Below are 15447 nucleotides of genomic sequence, written 5' to 3' on the forward strand. Positions count from 1 at the left end.
AATCAAATGCCACCACACACTATAAATATATGCCCATGCATGGAAAACGCCATTGGCACCATGCGCGCAGCTGCCTTTTCACGCCGGGAGCTGCGCGTGCTAATATCGGTCATGGACCGCTGCGTAGGCCGCGCAGGGCCCTTTATCCCCAATAGGGTTAAACGCGAGGCCTATGCGGAGGTCCGCAGCATACTGCGGACACACACCCGGACACGGCGCAGCATTATTCAACTAGAAAGGCAGTGGAGTGATCTCCGCCGTCGCACGCCGGAGCTGTTGGCGGAGCTGCGCCAACAAATTATCATCCGCCGTAGACGCAGTAAGTTAAACACATTACATAAAATATGAATATTACACTGAGATTATTTGCAGGATTTTTTTATTGTTAAAAATGCACATTTTCACTAAGAAGTGCTATAGTTAGAGAATTAGCAGACTGTGTAATGACACTATTGTAGCACAAACCTTACACAAGTTTCAACATTGTGTGTGGTTATGGCTTGCAGTACTGAGTGTGTAGCAAAGTGCTTGTGAAAAAGTTAATGTTGTTGTACTGAGTTGGTACACAGGCTGTCAGCTGAACAAAATAACTTTATCTGTGTATTTAACATGGTACATAACAATGTATTTATGAAATGCTGATTTTTTTAGTAAAAGCCACAACCTAATTATTACATATGTAATTCTAGGGCAAGCACAATGGCGAGCAGTGGCTGCAAGGCAGCAAATTCGAAGGCCAGCCCAAGCCCCTTCTCCGCCCCCCTCCCCTTCTGTGGCCCAAACACCCTCTCCACCCCCCTCCCCCTCTCTTTCCCAATCCCCCTTTCCGGCCCACTCCCCCTCTCCGCCCCACTCCCCCTCTTTTTCCCAATCCCCCTCTCTGCCCCCCTCTGTGGCCCACTCCCCCTCTCCGCCCCCTCCCCCTCTCTTTCCCAATCCCCCTTTCCGGCCCACTCCCCCTCTCCGCCCCACTGCCCCCCTCCCCCTCTGTGGCCCAATCCCCCTTTCCGCCCCCCTCCCCCTCTCTTTCCCAATCCCCATCTCTGCCCCCTCCCCCTCTGTGGCCCACTCCCCCTCTCCACCCCCCTCTCTTTTCCAATCCACCTCTCTGCCCCCCTCCCCCTCTGTGGCCCAATCCCCCTCTCCGCCCCCCTCCCCCACTCTTTCCCAATCCACCTCTATGCCCCCCTCCCCCTCTGTGGCCCAAACCACCTCTCCACCACCCTCCACCTCTCTTTCCCAAGTCATCTCTCTGCCCCCCTCCCCCACTGTGGCCCAACCCACCTCTCCACCACCCTCCCCCTTTCTTTCCCAAGTCATCTCTCTGCCCCCCTCCCCCTCTGTGGCCCAACCCACCTCTCCACCACCCTCCCCCTCTCAATCTGACCCACCCTCTGTAAGCTCCTCCCCCTTCCAGCCTCTTTCCCAAATCCACCCTCCTTCCCCCATCCTGCCTCCTTCCTCCATCCAGCCGCCATCCCCCATCCAGCCGCTATCCCCCATCCAGCCGACATCCCCCATCCATCCGCCATCCCCACCTACAGAATGGGCAGCAGAGGCCCCGGAGCCACTTGAGGGAGGTGGGCAAGTGGCAGAGGAGAGTAAGTTCACACACATTGACATTTCATTTTGAAACGTATTTAACGTCACATTCTAATAAATGCAGTGTTGTACTGGGGCCAATCTTTTGCCGAGGTTAAATGTTTGTCTTCTTCATCATGGTATGGATGATGCATTTAAATTTGTGTGAGGAACATTAGATGTACAGTGTCTACGTCTGCAATGTTGAGGATGCCCACTCTAGGTCGACACTCATTATGTCGACAGGGTTGCCTGGACAACAGGGTTTGTATGTGATACATTATCTGCAAAACAGTTAGACCTGATGGAGTTTAGTATGTTGTTAGACTTTTACACTTGTGCCTGGGTATTGCAATAGTTGCACATTGAAGTCGCATGCTTCACTTTGTTAGGCAGGCTAAGGACACAGTGATTTGTGTTGTGAAAGTTACACTCCTACAATTTTGTTATTAACATTTTAAAACCTGTTTGACCTTATGTAGTAAGGCCAGGGTTTCAGGGAGTGTGGCCATGCTAGGATATGTTGTCCTTCTGAAGATGTTGTTATGCAGTGTGATGATGCAGGGCCAACCCCAAAAAATATAAGTCTGCTTCACTCCAGATGTGAATGAATGCCAACATGGTGTTACATTTACTAAGATGGTAGTTCTATTTAAGATGGGATGTTGACCATAGCAAACAATCAGATTATACTTGTAATTTTTTTGGCCCCTTCTACAAGATAATATGTTGAATTTGATTGGTTGCTATGGGCAACGTCCCATCTTAAATAGAACTCCCATAGTAGTAAATGTACCCCATGGTGTGGTACACTTTCTAAAAAAAAATTGCTGAGCAGGCTTGTGTGTTTTTCTGCTACTGTTTTATCCTTAAAACATCCATGATGTAGTCACTTTGCCATTAAAGCAGGCCTGTCCAAACTGCGGACATCCAGCTGTTGAGAAAATACACATCCCAGCATGCCCTGACACAGCTTTTGCATTCTATGACACCAAAACTGTGTCAAGGCATGCCAGTATATGTAGTTTCACAACAGGTGGAGGGCCGCAGTTTGGACATGCCTGTATTAAAGTGTGCTTTGTGCCTTGCTTGTATAATAGGTAATGTGAGTAAGTTAGTAATATTTATGTTGCCTCTGAATTTCAGATGTTGCAGTTGGAGATCCCACTACTTTTGTGGGCATTCTTGCCACCATGCGGCAACACTTTCAAGGATTAATGGAGAATGTGGAGCAGCTCCAAAAATGTTGTTAATTTTTATTTTAATACATTTTTATTTAAGTTGAAAAAGTTTCCTGCACAAAAAAAAAAAATTGTTAAAAACAATAAAAAATAAATTTCAAGTTAAGCGGGTGTTGTGTTTATTAATGCAATAAAGGAACAGCAGATTGGCTAGCAGAAATTGGTTACCTTAAACATTTAACACATCTAACGTAAGATTTTTTTTTTAAATTACTAAATTAAAACAAAAACCTTTATTCACAAACTACACCTCTACACAAAAAAAAAAAAAAAAACATTAGACCAGGCACATTTACCACATCTATATTTTTATTTTAAACATTTAAATGTTGATGGCCAATTATGCCTACAAAGTGTTCTTCAGGTATTCTTTGAAGACTTAATTGGTCATGACCATTATCATTCATTACACTAATTGTAATCGTAATTGAGGATGGCTTGTGTAGTTTGAACTGAAAGCTGTAATTTAACTTTAAAAAAAAAACCATTGCTGTGCGGATTTTAGCAAAAGCGTGTGCAATTTTAAGAGGAATGTGTAAATCTACGAGAAGTTAGGATTTTTACGATGAGGTTTGTGGTAATGCGATGGGTTCGCATTAGTGCGATGTCATTTGGCATACGCCTACTTTGTGTACTACTGCATACGAAATAGCAAAAATACGTTGAGGGCGGTTATTCGCTATTGTGCAACGTGTACGCAATATTGCGAATATGTTGTGCGAACGAAAAAAATAGTGAACAACTCGGAATCACCCCCTAAGTTCACACAAGATGTAAAAAGTACATATACATACTGATAAAACTAACTGTTTTATTCTCTCTTATGACCCTTGTTCCCCCTGTTGCAATGGGCCCTGATGATCACTTGGGTCCCTCCCTACCCAGTGTCCTGTAACATGACATCAGAAAAATACCTGCTGGGCAGGCAAAAGCCTGTGATGTAGTAGCAGGCATTGCAACTTGTTGCAAGTAAATCTATTCCAGGGCCAGAGAGGCTTGATAAAAAATTTTATAAAAAATACAGTATTAATTAAAGAATACAATAAATCACTAGAAAAATACAACCTGGCTGATACAAATAGTAGTACAGTACTTCTGCAAAAAAAATTAAGTCATAAGGATGCATATCATCATATGATAATATATAGCTATTTAGCTCAACTTAGTGATTTTCATGACAAAGAGTTGTTGCATAGCGCAAGTAAATCTAGGGCCAGCTGCCAATCAATCACTAGAAAAATACAGAAAAAAACAACAGCAATAGCAGCGCTAGCGTGACACTGAATGAAATATAATAAGAAGGATTGAGTGATAAAATTCTTCACATTTAATATAATATAAAATTAAACCTCATTAAAACTATATGCAAAAATTCATAACAATAAAAACAATAGATAAGAGTCAAATACTATAACTGCCTATATCAATGTAATCCGTTCCTAGTGGATATAAACTGGATTGCAGAGCAGATGGAGACAGACTGATGGTGCAGTCTCACCAGTGAACTTTACCAAAGCCGCTAGAGGTGTAGTCCCTTGAGAGTGTCTCTGGTATTTGCTCAAAACCAGCCAGGTTTGGGATCCTCATTATGTCGCGGTGTCCTCCTTGTAAAGTAAAGGTTTGGTGGTGCTCCAGATGTGATTAGTCGCCTCACTTTTTCTGCAGATATCAAAGTCCAGTATTGGTCCGGATACAGTTCGGCAGTAGAATTTGCATAGGTAATAACCCAGGTAGCCTCCTGACGCGTTTCGCTGCAGGCACTGCAGCTTTATCAAAAGGTCTTTATATATATATATATATATATACATATATATGCCACACTGCCTGTGCATGCCCCCACATTATATGCCAGTGCCACACGCTGTATGTGTATGCCCCCTGCCCCAGTTGAAATTATACATACCACCGCGAATGCAACACACTGTATATATATACAATATATATACATATATATGCCACACTGCCTGTGCATGCCCCCACATTATATGTCAGTGCCACACACTGTATGTGTGTGCCCCCTTGCCCCAGTTCACATTATACCTGCCACTGCAACACACTGTATATATATATATATATATATATATACCTAGTGCCTCACATGCCTAGTGGGAAATTTACCACTGCTAGGGACCAGTCACCTAATTAAATGTGCCATGCAGAACAAGCCAGACTAATTTGTCCCTCCTCATCCTGCTCAATGATTTCCTTCCCCTTCCCCCACTTCTTAATGTTTATGTCTCCCTCCCTCTTCTCAACATAAACAGTGTCATCAATCATCAACAAGTGCCTATGCTCCCTATTGTATGGCTGCTTATACAACATAGATTACTGCTCTAAAGGGAAGGGTGGCATTGGTGTAATATGGAGGGGTAGAGAGACATGGGCATAACATGGAAGGGTTAGAGGTGAGATTGGCATTGGTATAAGGTGGAAAGGATAGAAAATGGCAATAGAGTAATCTGGGGCGCCTTAATGTGAAGGGGCTAAGTGGTATTGATTTAGAGTGGAGGGGCTGAGGGGTGGTAATTTGGAGGGATTGAGAGGTGAGTGTTGGCAGTGGTGTAATGTGGAGGAATGTAGGTGGCATTGGTGCAATGTGGAGCAGTGGGGCTGGCACTGATGTTCTGTAGAGGGGCAGAGGGGTGGGTATGCCATTGATGCAATATTTGAAGATATTAGTGAGGATGGCCTTGGTGTAATGTGGAGGTCTAGGGGATGGGGTTGGGACTGATGTAATGTGGAGGTCTGAGGTATGGGGTTGGGACTGGTGTAATGTGGAGGTCTTGGGGATGAGGTTGGGACTGGTGTAATGTGGAGGTCTGAGGTATGGGGTTGGGACTGGTGTAATGTGGAGGTCTTGGGGATGAGGTTGGTACTGGTGTAATGTGGAGGTCTTGGGGATTAGGTTGGGACTGGTGTAATGTGGAGGTCTGAGGGATGGGGTTGGGACTGGTGTAATGTGGAGGTCTGGGGGATGGGGTTTGGACTGGTGTAATGTGGATGTCTGGGGGATGGGGTTGGGACTGGTGTAATGTGGATGTCTGGGGGATGGGGTTGGGACTGGTGTAATGTGGATGTCTGAGGGATGGGGTTGGGACTGGTGTAATGTGGAGGTCTGGGGGATGGGGTTGGGACTGGTGTAATGTGGAGGTCTGGGGGATGATGTGGAACTGGTGTAATGTGGAGGTCTGGGGGATGGGATTGGGACTGGTGTAATGTGGAGTTCTGGGGGATGGGGTTGGGACTGGTGTAATGTGGAGGTCTGGGGGATGATGTGGAACTGGTGTAATGTGGAGGTCTGGGGGATGGGATTGGGACTGGTGTAATGTGGAGTTCTGGGGGATGGGGTTGGGACTGGTGTAATGTGGAGGTCTGGGGGATGGTGTTGGGACTGGTGTAATGTGGAGGTCTGGGGAATGGGGTTGGGACTGGTGTAATGTGGAGGTCTGGGGGATGGGATCGGGACTGGTGTAATGTGGATGTCTGGGGGATGGGGCTGGGACTGGTGTAATGTGGAGGTCTGAGGGATGGGTGTGGGACTGGTGTAATGTGGGGGTCTAGGGGATGGGGTTGGGACTGATGTAATGTGGAGGTCTGAGGTATGGGGTTGGGACTGGTGTAATGTGGAGGTCTTGAGGATGAGGTTGGGACTGGTGTAATGTGGAGGTCTGAGGTATGGGGTTGGGACTGGTGTAATGTGGAGGTCTTGGGAATGAGGTTGGGACTGGTGTAATGTGGAGGTCTTGGGGATGAGGTTGGGACTGGTGTAATGTGGAGGTCTGAGGGATGGGGTTGGGACTGGTGTAATGTGGAGGTCTGGGGAATGGGGTTTGGACTGGTGTAATGTGGAGGTCTGGGGGATGTGGGTGGGACTGGTGTAATGTAGAGGTCTGGGGGATCGGGTTGGGACTGGTGTAATGTGGAGGTCTGGGGGATGGGGTTGGGACTGGTGTAATGTGGAGGTCTGGGGGATGATGTGGAACTGGTGTAATGTGGAGGTCTGGGGGATGGGATTGGGACTGGTGTAATGTGGAGTTCTGGGGGATGGGGTTGGGACTGGTGTAATGTGGAGGTCTGGGGGATGGTGTTGGGACTGGTGTAATGTGGAGGTCTGGGGAATGGGGTTGGGACTGGTGTAATGTGGAGGTCTGGGGGATGGGATTGGGACTGGTGTAATGTGGATGTCTGGGGGATGGGGCTGGGACTGGTGTAATGTGGAGGTCTGAGGGATGGGTGTGGGACTGGTGTAATGTGGAGGTCTAGGGGATGGGGTTGGGACTGATGTAATGTGGAGGTCTGAGGTATGGGGTTGGGACTGGTGTAATGTGGAGGTCTTGAGGATGAGGTTGGGACTGGTGTAATGTGGATGTCTGAGGTATGGGGTTGGGACTGGTGTAATGTGGAGGTCTTGGGGATGAGGTTGGGATTGGTGTAATGTGGAGGTCTTGGGGATGAGGTTGGGACTGGTGTAATGTGGAGGTCTGAGGGATGGGGTTGGGACTGGTGTAATGTGGAGGCCTGGGGGATGGGGTTTGGACTGGTGTAATGTGGAGGTCTTGGGGATGAGGTTGGGACTGGTGTAATGTGGAGGTCTGAGGGATGGGGTCGGGACTGGTGTAATGTGGAGGCCTGGGGGATGGGGTTTGGACTGGTGTAACGTGGAGGTCGGGGGGATGTGGGTGGGACTGGTGTAATTTGGATGTCTGGGGGATGGGGTTGGGACTGGTGTAATGTGGAGGTCTGGGGGATGATGTGGGACTGGTGTAATGTGGAGGTCTGGGGGATGGGATTGGGACTGGTGTAATGTGGAGTTCTGGGGGATGGGGTTGGGACTGGTGTAATGTGGAGGTCTGGGGGATGGTGTTGGGACTGGTGTAATGTGGAGGTCTGGGGAATGGGGTTGGGACTGGTGTAATGTGGAGGTCTGGGGGATGGGATTGGGACTGGTGCAATGTGGATGTCTGGGGGATGGGGTTGGGACTGGTGTAATGTGGAGTTCTGAGGGATGGGTGTGGGACTGGTGTAATGTGGAGGTCTGGGGGATGAGGTTGGGACTGGTGTAATGTGGAGTTCTGGGGGATGGGGTTGGGAATGGTGTAATGTGGAGGTCTGAGGGATGGGTGTGGGACTGGTGTAATGTGGAGGTCTGGGGGATGGGGTTGGGACTGGTGTAATGTGGAGTTCTGGGGGATGGGGTTGGGAATGGTGAAATGTGGAGGTCTGGGGGATGGGGTTTGGATTGGTGTAATGTGGAGGTCTGGGGGATGGGGTTGGGACTGCTGTAATGTGGAGTGACTGAGTGGTAGTTACCTACTGTGTTAGGCATTACTGATTGCTGTGTGTGTATTTATTGATATTATTGGAGTTTTAATAATGTAATTTTGTGGATTTTGCGTCTATATGTTAAGTGTGGATGCTATTGATTTAATGTTAGAGCTGTGTGGGGGGTCTAGAGTGTTTATTAGTTGCTTCGCTAGTCAGGTTGTGAATAGTGTCTATCCCTTTTCCAAACATTGTAGTAAGAGCTCTAATATCAAATAGGAGATAGACTATCAACTTTCTTGATTGTGATGGGACTGCCTCACACAACCAACACTTTTTGCCCCAATTGCAGGCGATTATGTCACTCTTCATACTGTAAAGGTGAGCCACATGCACCGAACTGTGGTTTCCAGCATTTTTGAAGTGGAAGTGGTTGGAGGATGGCCAAACACTGTCTAAAGCGATAGCTACACCGCTTGCGTGCTGGTCATAACCATAGTTAGCACCCACACTGACAGGCCATGTCCAGTTTTTTTACCGACGCCTACTGACAATTTAGCCACAGCTACCAAATGAGGCTACTTTAAGAACATTTCCAGGGCCTAGTTAAATTCCTAATCCACAAGTGCCTAAACATTCCAGATTATCACAATGTAAATAAAACTGCATTATTTGTAAACATTTAATAGTCTATGGTAAGGACAATGGAACTTAATTTTCCTGGAAATTGGTTGGTTGGTAGGCAATACTATGACCTAACTCAATGCATAGCCAGATAAAGGGGGTGATTCAGACTTGATCGTAGATGTTATAAAAAATTACCAGGTGGGCGCTCAATACCAATTGATGGACACAACGATAAAAATAAACCAATTTATTACATAAATTAACAACATATAACACATTAAAATAAACAAGACCACAATGCAGTTATCATATAAAATTGAGGTTCCGGAAACCTCTAAATTGAACAATAATAAAAACGAATTGAATGTACTCAGAAGGCAGTCGCAATACCTAAGTGTTAAGAGATAATTCTCTGGTAGCTTTTAGCTGTATTTAGTTACTTGCCCAGATGTAGGAAACACAAGAATACTTTGGCACAATCGTGCATATATATTAAGTTCCGATTAGGAAAGAGTTCATCACTTGCCAATTATAATAGATGTATGAGCGGTGCAAGGATTGAGAGATGTAAAATAGCTGTTACTCACAGACTGGACAGTTTTTCCTTTACTGTACCGCAATGGTATCGATGTATGTGGCCGCTTTCTATCACCCTGTGCACGGGTGAGACATCCGTCAGCGGCAGGACTCGTCAGCGGCGTAGTCCGTCTGTAGCGTCGGCGGAAAGCCGCTCTCTCCTCCGGCAAACTGTAAGTGCACCGGTACAGCGTTCTCCACCCCCAGTGCTGGTGGAATAGTGCTCACCAAAGTAGGACACAGGGCGTTCCCGGTGCGGTCCACGCCTAAGGCCGAGATCAGGCAGAGACGACAAAGATACAGGAGAGGACCCAGAAGAAACCCTATGGACACAGAGACTACTAGTGGGGCTGGTTCTTCCATTAGTGAAGCAGAGGTGGCTGGACCAAGTCAAGCTAAAGGTACCGGGCGTCCCCCTTTAGGAGTTCGTACAAGAGCCCAAAATAAGCCCAAAAAAGGGCTAGTACCAGAAGGGGTAAGCAATGCCAAAGGGAAAGCCGGGCCTCAATCAAAGAAGAAATGAACATTTACAATTTGTCCTCCAGGATTTTAAAGCCGATGGAGATTACGGTGCTGCAAAAGGGATTGAATTTTGTCCCAACAAAGCCTTATTCTACTTTTGATTGTATTGTTGATATTAATAAATTTAGCAGACAACTGCGCCTTCGGGAGTTTTTTGGTGCTAAGAAAGAGGTGGTGGTACAAAGGGAAAGTTGTCCAGTACGAGTTAAAAGTACATTTGACCCCATATCTAACAATTCTTCAATTAAGGCATATACTAATGCACTAATCTCCATAACTAAACATCCTGATAAAAATCATGTTAAGGCACACCATGGTAATTTATCTAAAGCTGAGTGGGGTGCTCTAAAGGATCTTGAGACCTACTCAGATATAGTAGTGCGCCCCGCAGATAAAGGGGGTGCACTGGTCATACAAGATCTGATTGATTATAAGAATGAGGCGTTTAGGCAGCTTCTGGATACGTCAGTTTATTGTAAGTTGAAGGTGATCCCACACTGCAATATATGCGAGAACTTTCTGATTTACTGGAAGAAGCGCGATCTGATGGTTACATCACAGAGTATGTCGTTACAGCACTGCAGAAGAAATATCCGAAAGTACCCATTTTTTATACGATACCGAAGTTGCATAAGAACAGTAAAAATCCTCCTGGCGTGCCAATTGTGTCTGCTAGAGACTCATTGTTTTATGAAGTATCTAAATATCTTGATCACTATATTCAACCAGTGGTACAAGCACAGGACACCTATCTGAAGGACACTACCACCTTTTTGTCCAAATTAAGAGCATTGGGACAAATTCCCTCCCCCTGTTGGTTGTGTACGGCTGATATAATCATCTTATATACAAATATTCCATAGGGGAGTGGAAGCTGTAAAGAAATTGTTGGAGAATAGTTCTTCATATGAAGGTCCAAATTTGTCTTTCTTTTTGAAATTGTTACACTTAGCTTTAAGCAGTAATTATTTCTTATTTGATGATGTCTTTTTTCTGCAATGGGCAGTTGCGTAGCTCCAGTGTTTGCGAACGCATTTATGTTTGAGGTTGAGAGATTTATGTTTTTCGGAAGGTTTTTCTCTGATAGCATACATTTCTTTACGCGCTACATCGATGATATTTTCATGTTATGGTTGGGTACAAGGGAACAGTTCATTGAGATGATGGATGTGGTTAATACATCAGATCCAAATATTAAATTTACGTATGACATTCAAGTGATCAGCATCCATTATCTCGATGTAGAGGTTTCTTTGGTTAACAGCAATTTGAGAACTTCACTATATTCAAAACCAACTGACTGTTATACGATGTTAGAGGCTAGTAGTTTTCATCCAGCTCCACTCAAAAAAGGTTTGCCTTACTCGCAATTCCTGAGAGTACGCAGGATTTGCAGTGAGATTGATGATGAGAAAAGACATCTTAAGAAAATTAGAGAAAAATTCCTACAGCGTGGATATGATAGTGGGGAACTGAATAAAGCTATGTTGAAGGCTAGGTCAGCTCCAAAGATTCCGGTACCACAAGATGATAAGTCTAATACCACTGATTCTATGGTCTGGGTAAGCGATTACACTGACACTAATCTAGAATTAACAAAGGAAGCAAAACGTTTATGGCCTGTTGTTCAACAAGATGGGCATTTACCCTCAGTGAAAAACAAGAGGCTGATGCCTTGTTATAGAAGAGGTAGAAAGTTAAGGGATAGATTAGTATGTACGGATGTATCAAGACTAAAACCGGTGGTAGGTAATTTTTTAACAAAAAAAACAGGAGTATATCGGTGTCTGGGGTGCACTACTTGCACCTATATGGAAGTAGGGGATTCATTTGCACACCCGCACACGGGAAATAGAATCCCAATCAAATATGTAGTAACATGCTCCACCAGGTACACAATTTATTTTATTAGATGTCCCTGTGGCAGTTACTATGTTGGGAAATCTATTAGAACATTTAAAGAAAGGATGGCCCAACATAGAAGTGCCATACATCAAGCATTGGAGGGCAAAACCATCGACTAGCCTGTTGCCAGGCATTTCAAACAATGTAGACATACTTTGGCACAGCTGCGTTATAAGATCATAGATCATGTACCAGATAACAAGAGAGGAGGTGATCGAGACAGGTTACTATTGCAGAAAGAGTCGAGATGGATTTTTTAGTTGAATACAGTACAGCCCTTTGGGCTTAATGAGTATCTTACTTTTAGTAGTTTTTCATAAGTACGTTTCCCATATATGCATATACATGTTTATTGCTTATCTCTGATTGTTAACCGCTCTCTATTCTAAGTATGGACTATTTTGCTGTGATATGTGTCTTAACGGCAATGCCGTCTGTTGTTTATACTCAGTAACCTTGGTGATGGGGAGCACTGAGGGGAAGCCGGCGCTGGTTGTCAGAGCGACGGCGGGGCCGCTGCTGATTAGAGATGAGCGCCGGAAATTTTTCGGGTTTTGTGTTTTGGTTTTGGGTTCGGTTCCGCGGCCGTGTTTTGGGTTCGACCGCGTTTTGGCAAAACCTCACCGAATTTTTTTTGTCGGATTCGGGTGTGTTTTGGATTCGGGTGTTTTTTTCAAAAAACCCTAAAAAACAGCTTAAATCATAGAATTTGGGGGTAATTTTGATCCCAAAGTATTATTAACCTCAAAAAACATAATTTACACTCATTTTCAGCCTATTCTGAACACATCACACCTCACAATATTATTTTTAGTCCTAAAATTTGCACCGAGGTCGCTGTGTGAGTAAGATAAGCGACCCTAGTGGCCGACACAAACACCGGGCCCATCTAGGAGTGGCACTGCAGTGTCACGCAGGATGTCCCTTCCAAAAAACCCTCCCCAAACAGCACATGACGCAAAGAAAAAAAGAGGCGCAATGAGGTAGCTGTGTGAGTAAGATTAGCGACCCTAGTGGCCGACACAAACACCGGGCCCATCTAGGAGTGGCACTGCAGTGTCACGCAGGATGTCCCTTCCAAAAAACCCTCCCCAAACAGCACATGACGCAAAGAAAAAAAGAGGCGCAATGAGGTAGCTGACTGTGTGAGAAAGATAAGCGACCCTAGTGGCCGACACAAACACCGGGCCCATCTAGGAGTGGCACTGCAGTGTCACGCAGGATGTCCCTTCCAAAAAACCCTCCCCAAACAGCACATGACGCAAAGAAAAAAAGAGGCGCAATGAGGTAGCTGACTGTGTGAGAAAGATAAGCGACCCTAGTGGCCGACACAAACACCGGGCCCATCTAGGAGTGGCACTGCAGTGTCACGCAGGATGTCCCTTCCAAAAAACCCTCCCCAAACAGCACATGACGCAAAGAAAAAAAGAGGCGCAATGAGGTAGCTGACTGTGTGAGAAAGATAAGCGACCCTAGTGGCCGACACAAACACCGGGCCCATCTAGGAGTGGCACTGCAGTGTCACGCAGGATGTCCCTTCCAAAAAACCCTCCCCAAACAGCACATGACGCAAAGAAAAAAAGAGGCGCAATGAGGTAGCTGTGTGAGAAAGATAAGCGACCCTAGTGGCCGACACAAACACCGGGCCCATCTAGGAGTGGCACTGCAGTGTCACGCAGGATGTCCCTTCCAAAAAACCCTCCCCAAACAGCACATGACGCAAAGAAAAAAAGAGGCGCAATGAGGTAGCTGTGTGAGTAAGATAAGCGACCCTAGTGGCCGACACAAACACCGGGCCCATCTAGGAGTGGCACTGCAGTGTCACGCAGGATGGCCCTTCCAAAAAACCCTCCCCAAACAGCACATGACGCAAAGAAAAAAAGAGGCGCAATGAGGTAGCTGACTGTGTGAGTAAGATTAGCGACCCTAGTGGCCGACACAAACACCGGGCACATCTAGGAGTGGCACTGCAGTGTCACGCAGGATGTCCCTTCCAAAAAACCCTCCCCAAACAGCACATGACGCAAAGAAAAAAAGAGGCGCAATGAGGTAGCTGTGTGAGTAAGATTAGCGACCCTAGTGGCCGACACAAACACCGGGCCCATCTAGGAGTGGCACTGCAGTGTCACGCAGGATGTCCCTTCCAAAAAACCCTCCCCAATCAGCACATGATGCAAAGAAAAAGAAAAGAAAAAAGAGGTGCAAGATGGAATTATCCTTGGGCCCTCCCACCCACCCTTATGTTGTATAAACAAAACAGGACATGCACACTTTAACCAACCCATCATTTCAGTGACAGGGTCTGCCACACGACTGTGACTGATATGACGGGTTGGTTTGGACCCCCCCCAAAAAAGAAGCAATTAATCTCTCCTTGCACAAACTGGCTCTACAGAGGCAAGATGTCCACCTCATCTTCACCCTCCGATATATCACCGTGTACATCCCCCTCCTCACAGATTATCAATTCGTCCCCACTGGAATCCACCATCTCAGCTCCCTGTGTACTTTGTGGAGGCAATTGCTGCTGGTCAATGTCTCCGCGGAGGAATTGATTATAATTCATTTTAATGAACATCATCTTCTCCACATTTTCTGGATGTAACCTCGTACGCCGATTGCTGACAAGGTGAGCGGCGGCACTAAACACTCTTTCGGAGTACACACTTGTGGGAGGGCAACTTAGGTAGAATAAAGCCAGTTTGTGCAAGGGCCTCCAAATTGCCTCTTTTTCCTGCCAGTATAAGTACGGACTGTGTGACGTGCCTACTTGGATGCGGTCACTCATATAATCCTCCACCATTCTATCAATGTTGAGAGAATCATATGCAGTGACAGTAGACGACATGTCCGTAATCGTTGTCAGGTCCTTCAGTCCGGACCAGATGTCAGCATCAGCAGTCGCTCCAGACTGCCCTGCATCACCGCCAGCGGGTGGGCTCGGAATTCTGAGCCTTTTCCTCGCACCCCCAGTTGCGGGAGAATGTGAAGGAGGAGATGTTGACAAGTCGCGTTCCGCTTGACTTGACAATTTTGTCACCAGCAGGTCTTTCAACCCCAGCAGACCTGTGTCTGCCGGAAAGAGAGATCCAAGGTAGGCTTTAAATCTAGGATCGAGCACGGTGGCCAAAATGTAGTGCTCTGATTTCAACAGATTGACCACCCGTGAATCCTTGTTAAGCGAATTAAGGGCTGCATCCACAAGTCCCACATGCCTAGCGGAATCGCTCCGTGTTAGCTCCTTCTTCAATGCCTCCAGCTTCTTCTGCAAAAGCCTGATGAGGGGAATGACCTGACTCAGGCTGGCAGTGTCTGAACTGACTTCACGTGTGGCAAGTTCAAAGGGCATCAGAACCTTGCACAACGTTGAAATCATTCTCCACTGCACTTGAGACAGGTGCATTCCATCTCCTATATCGTGCTCAATTGTATAGGCTTGAATGGCCTTTTGCTGCTCCTCCAACCTCTGAAGCATATAGAGGGTTGAATTCCACCTCGTTACCACTTCTTGCTTCAGATGATGGCAGGGCAGGTTCAGTAGTTTTTGGTGGTGCTCCAGTCTTCTGTACGTGGTGCCTGTACGCCGAAAGTGTCCCGCAATTTTTCTGGCCACCGACAGCATCTCTTGCACGCCCCTGTCGTTTTTTAAAAAATTCTGCACCACCAAATTCAAGGTATGTGCAAAACATGGGACGTGCTGGAATTTGCCCATATTTAATGCACACACAATATT

General features: G+C 46.2%; 1 protein-coding gene across 1 annotated transcript; it reads right to left on the minus strand.

The window, feature by feature from the left end:
- Positions 1–5723: 5723 nt before the first annotated feature.
- Positions 5724–11041, minus strand: LOC134934637 (uncharacterized). The gene is made up of 2 exons (XM_063930024.1): positions 11014–11041; positions 5724–8005 (listed from the first exon to the last, which is right to left on the minus strand). Exons 1-2 carry the CDS (start codon positions 11039–11041, stop codon positions 5724–5726), a joined length of 2310 nt encoding a protein of 769 aa, XP_063786094.1.
- Positions 11042–15447: the final 4406 nt, after the last annotated feature.

Source organism: Pseudophryne corroboree, chromosome 6, assembly GCF_028390025.1.
Source record: "Pseudophryne corroboree isolate aPseCor3 chromosome 6, aPseCor3.hap2, whole genome shotgun sequence".
In the NCBI taxonomy this organism is placed as follows: Eukaryota; Metazoa; Chordata; class Amphibia; order Anura; family Myobatrachidae; genus Pseudophryne; species Pseudophryne corroboree.

What these genes read in the sequence shown, in the direction of transcription:
- LOC134934637 (XM_063930024.1), bottom strand. Translation starts at nt 11,041, where the DNA reads ATGGATGCTGATCACTTGAATGTCATAC. An exon ending in TGATCACTTGAATGTCATAC is followed by an intron (nt 8,006 to 11,013) that starts GTAAATTTAATA and finishes CCCATCCCCCAG; the next exon opens with AACTCCACATTACACCAGTC.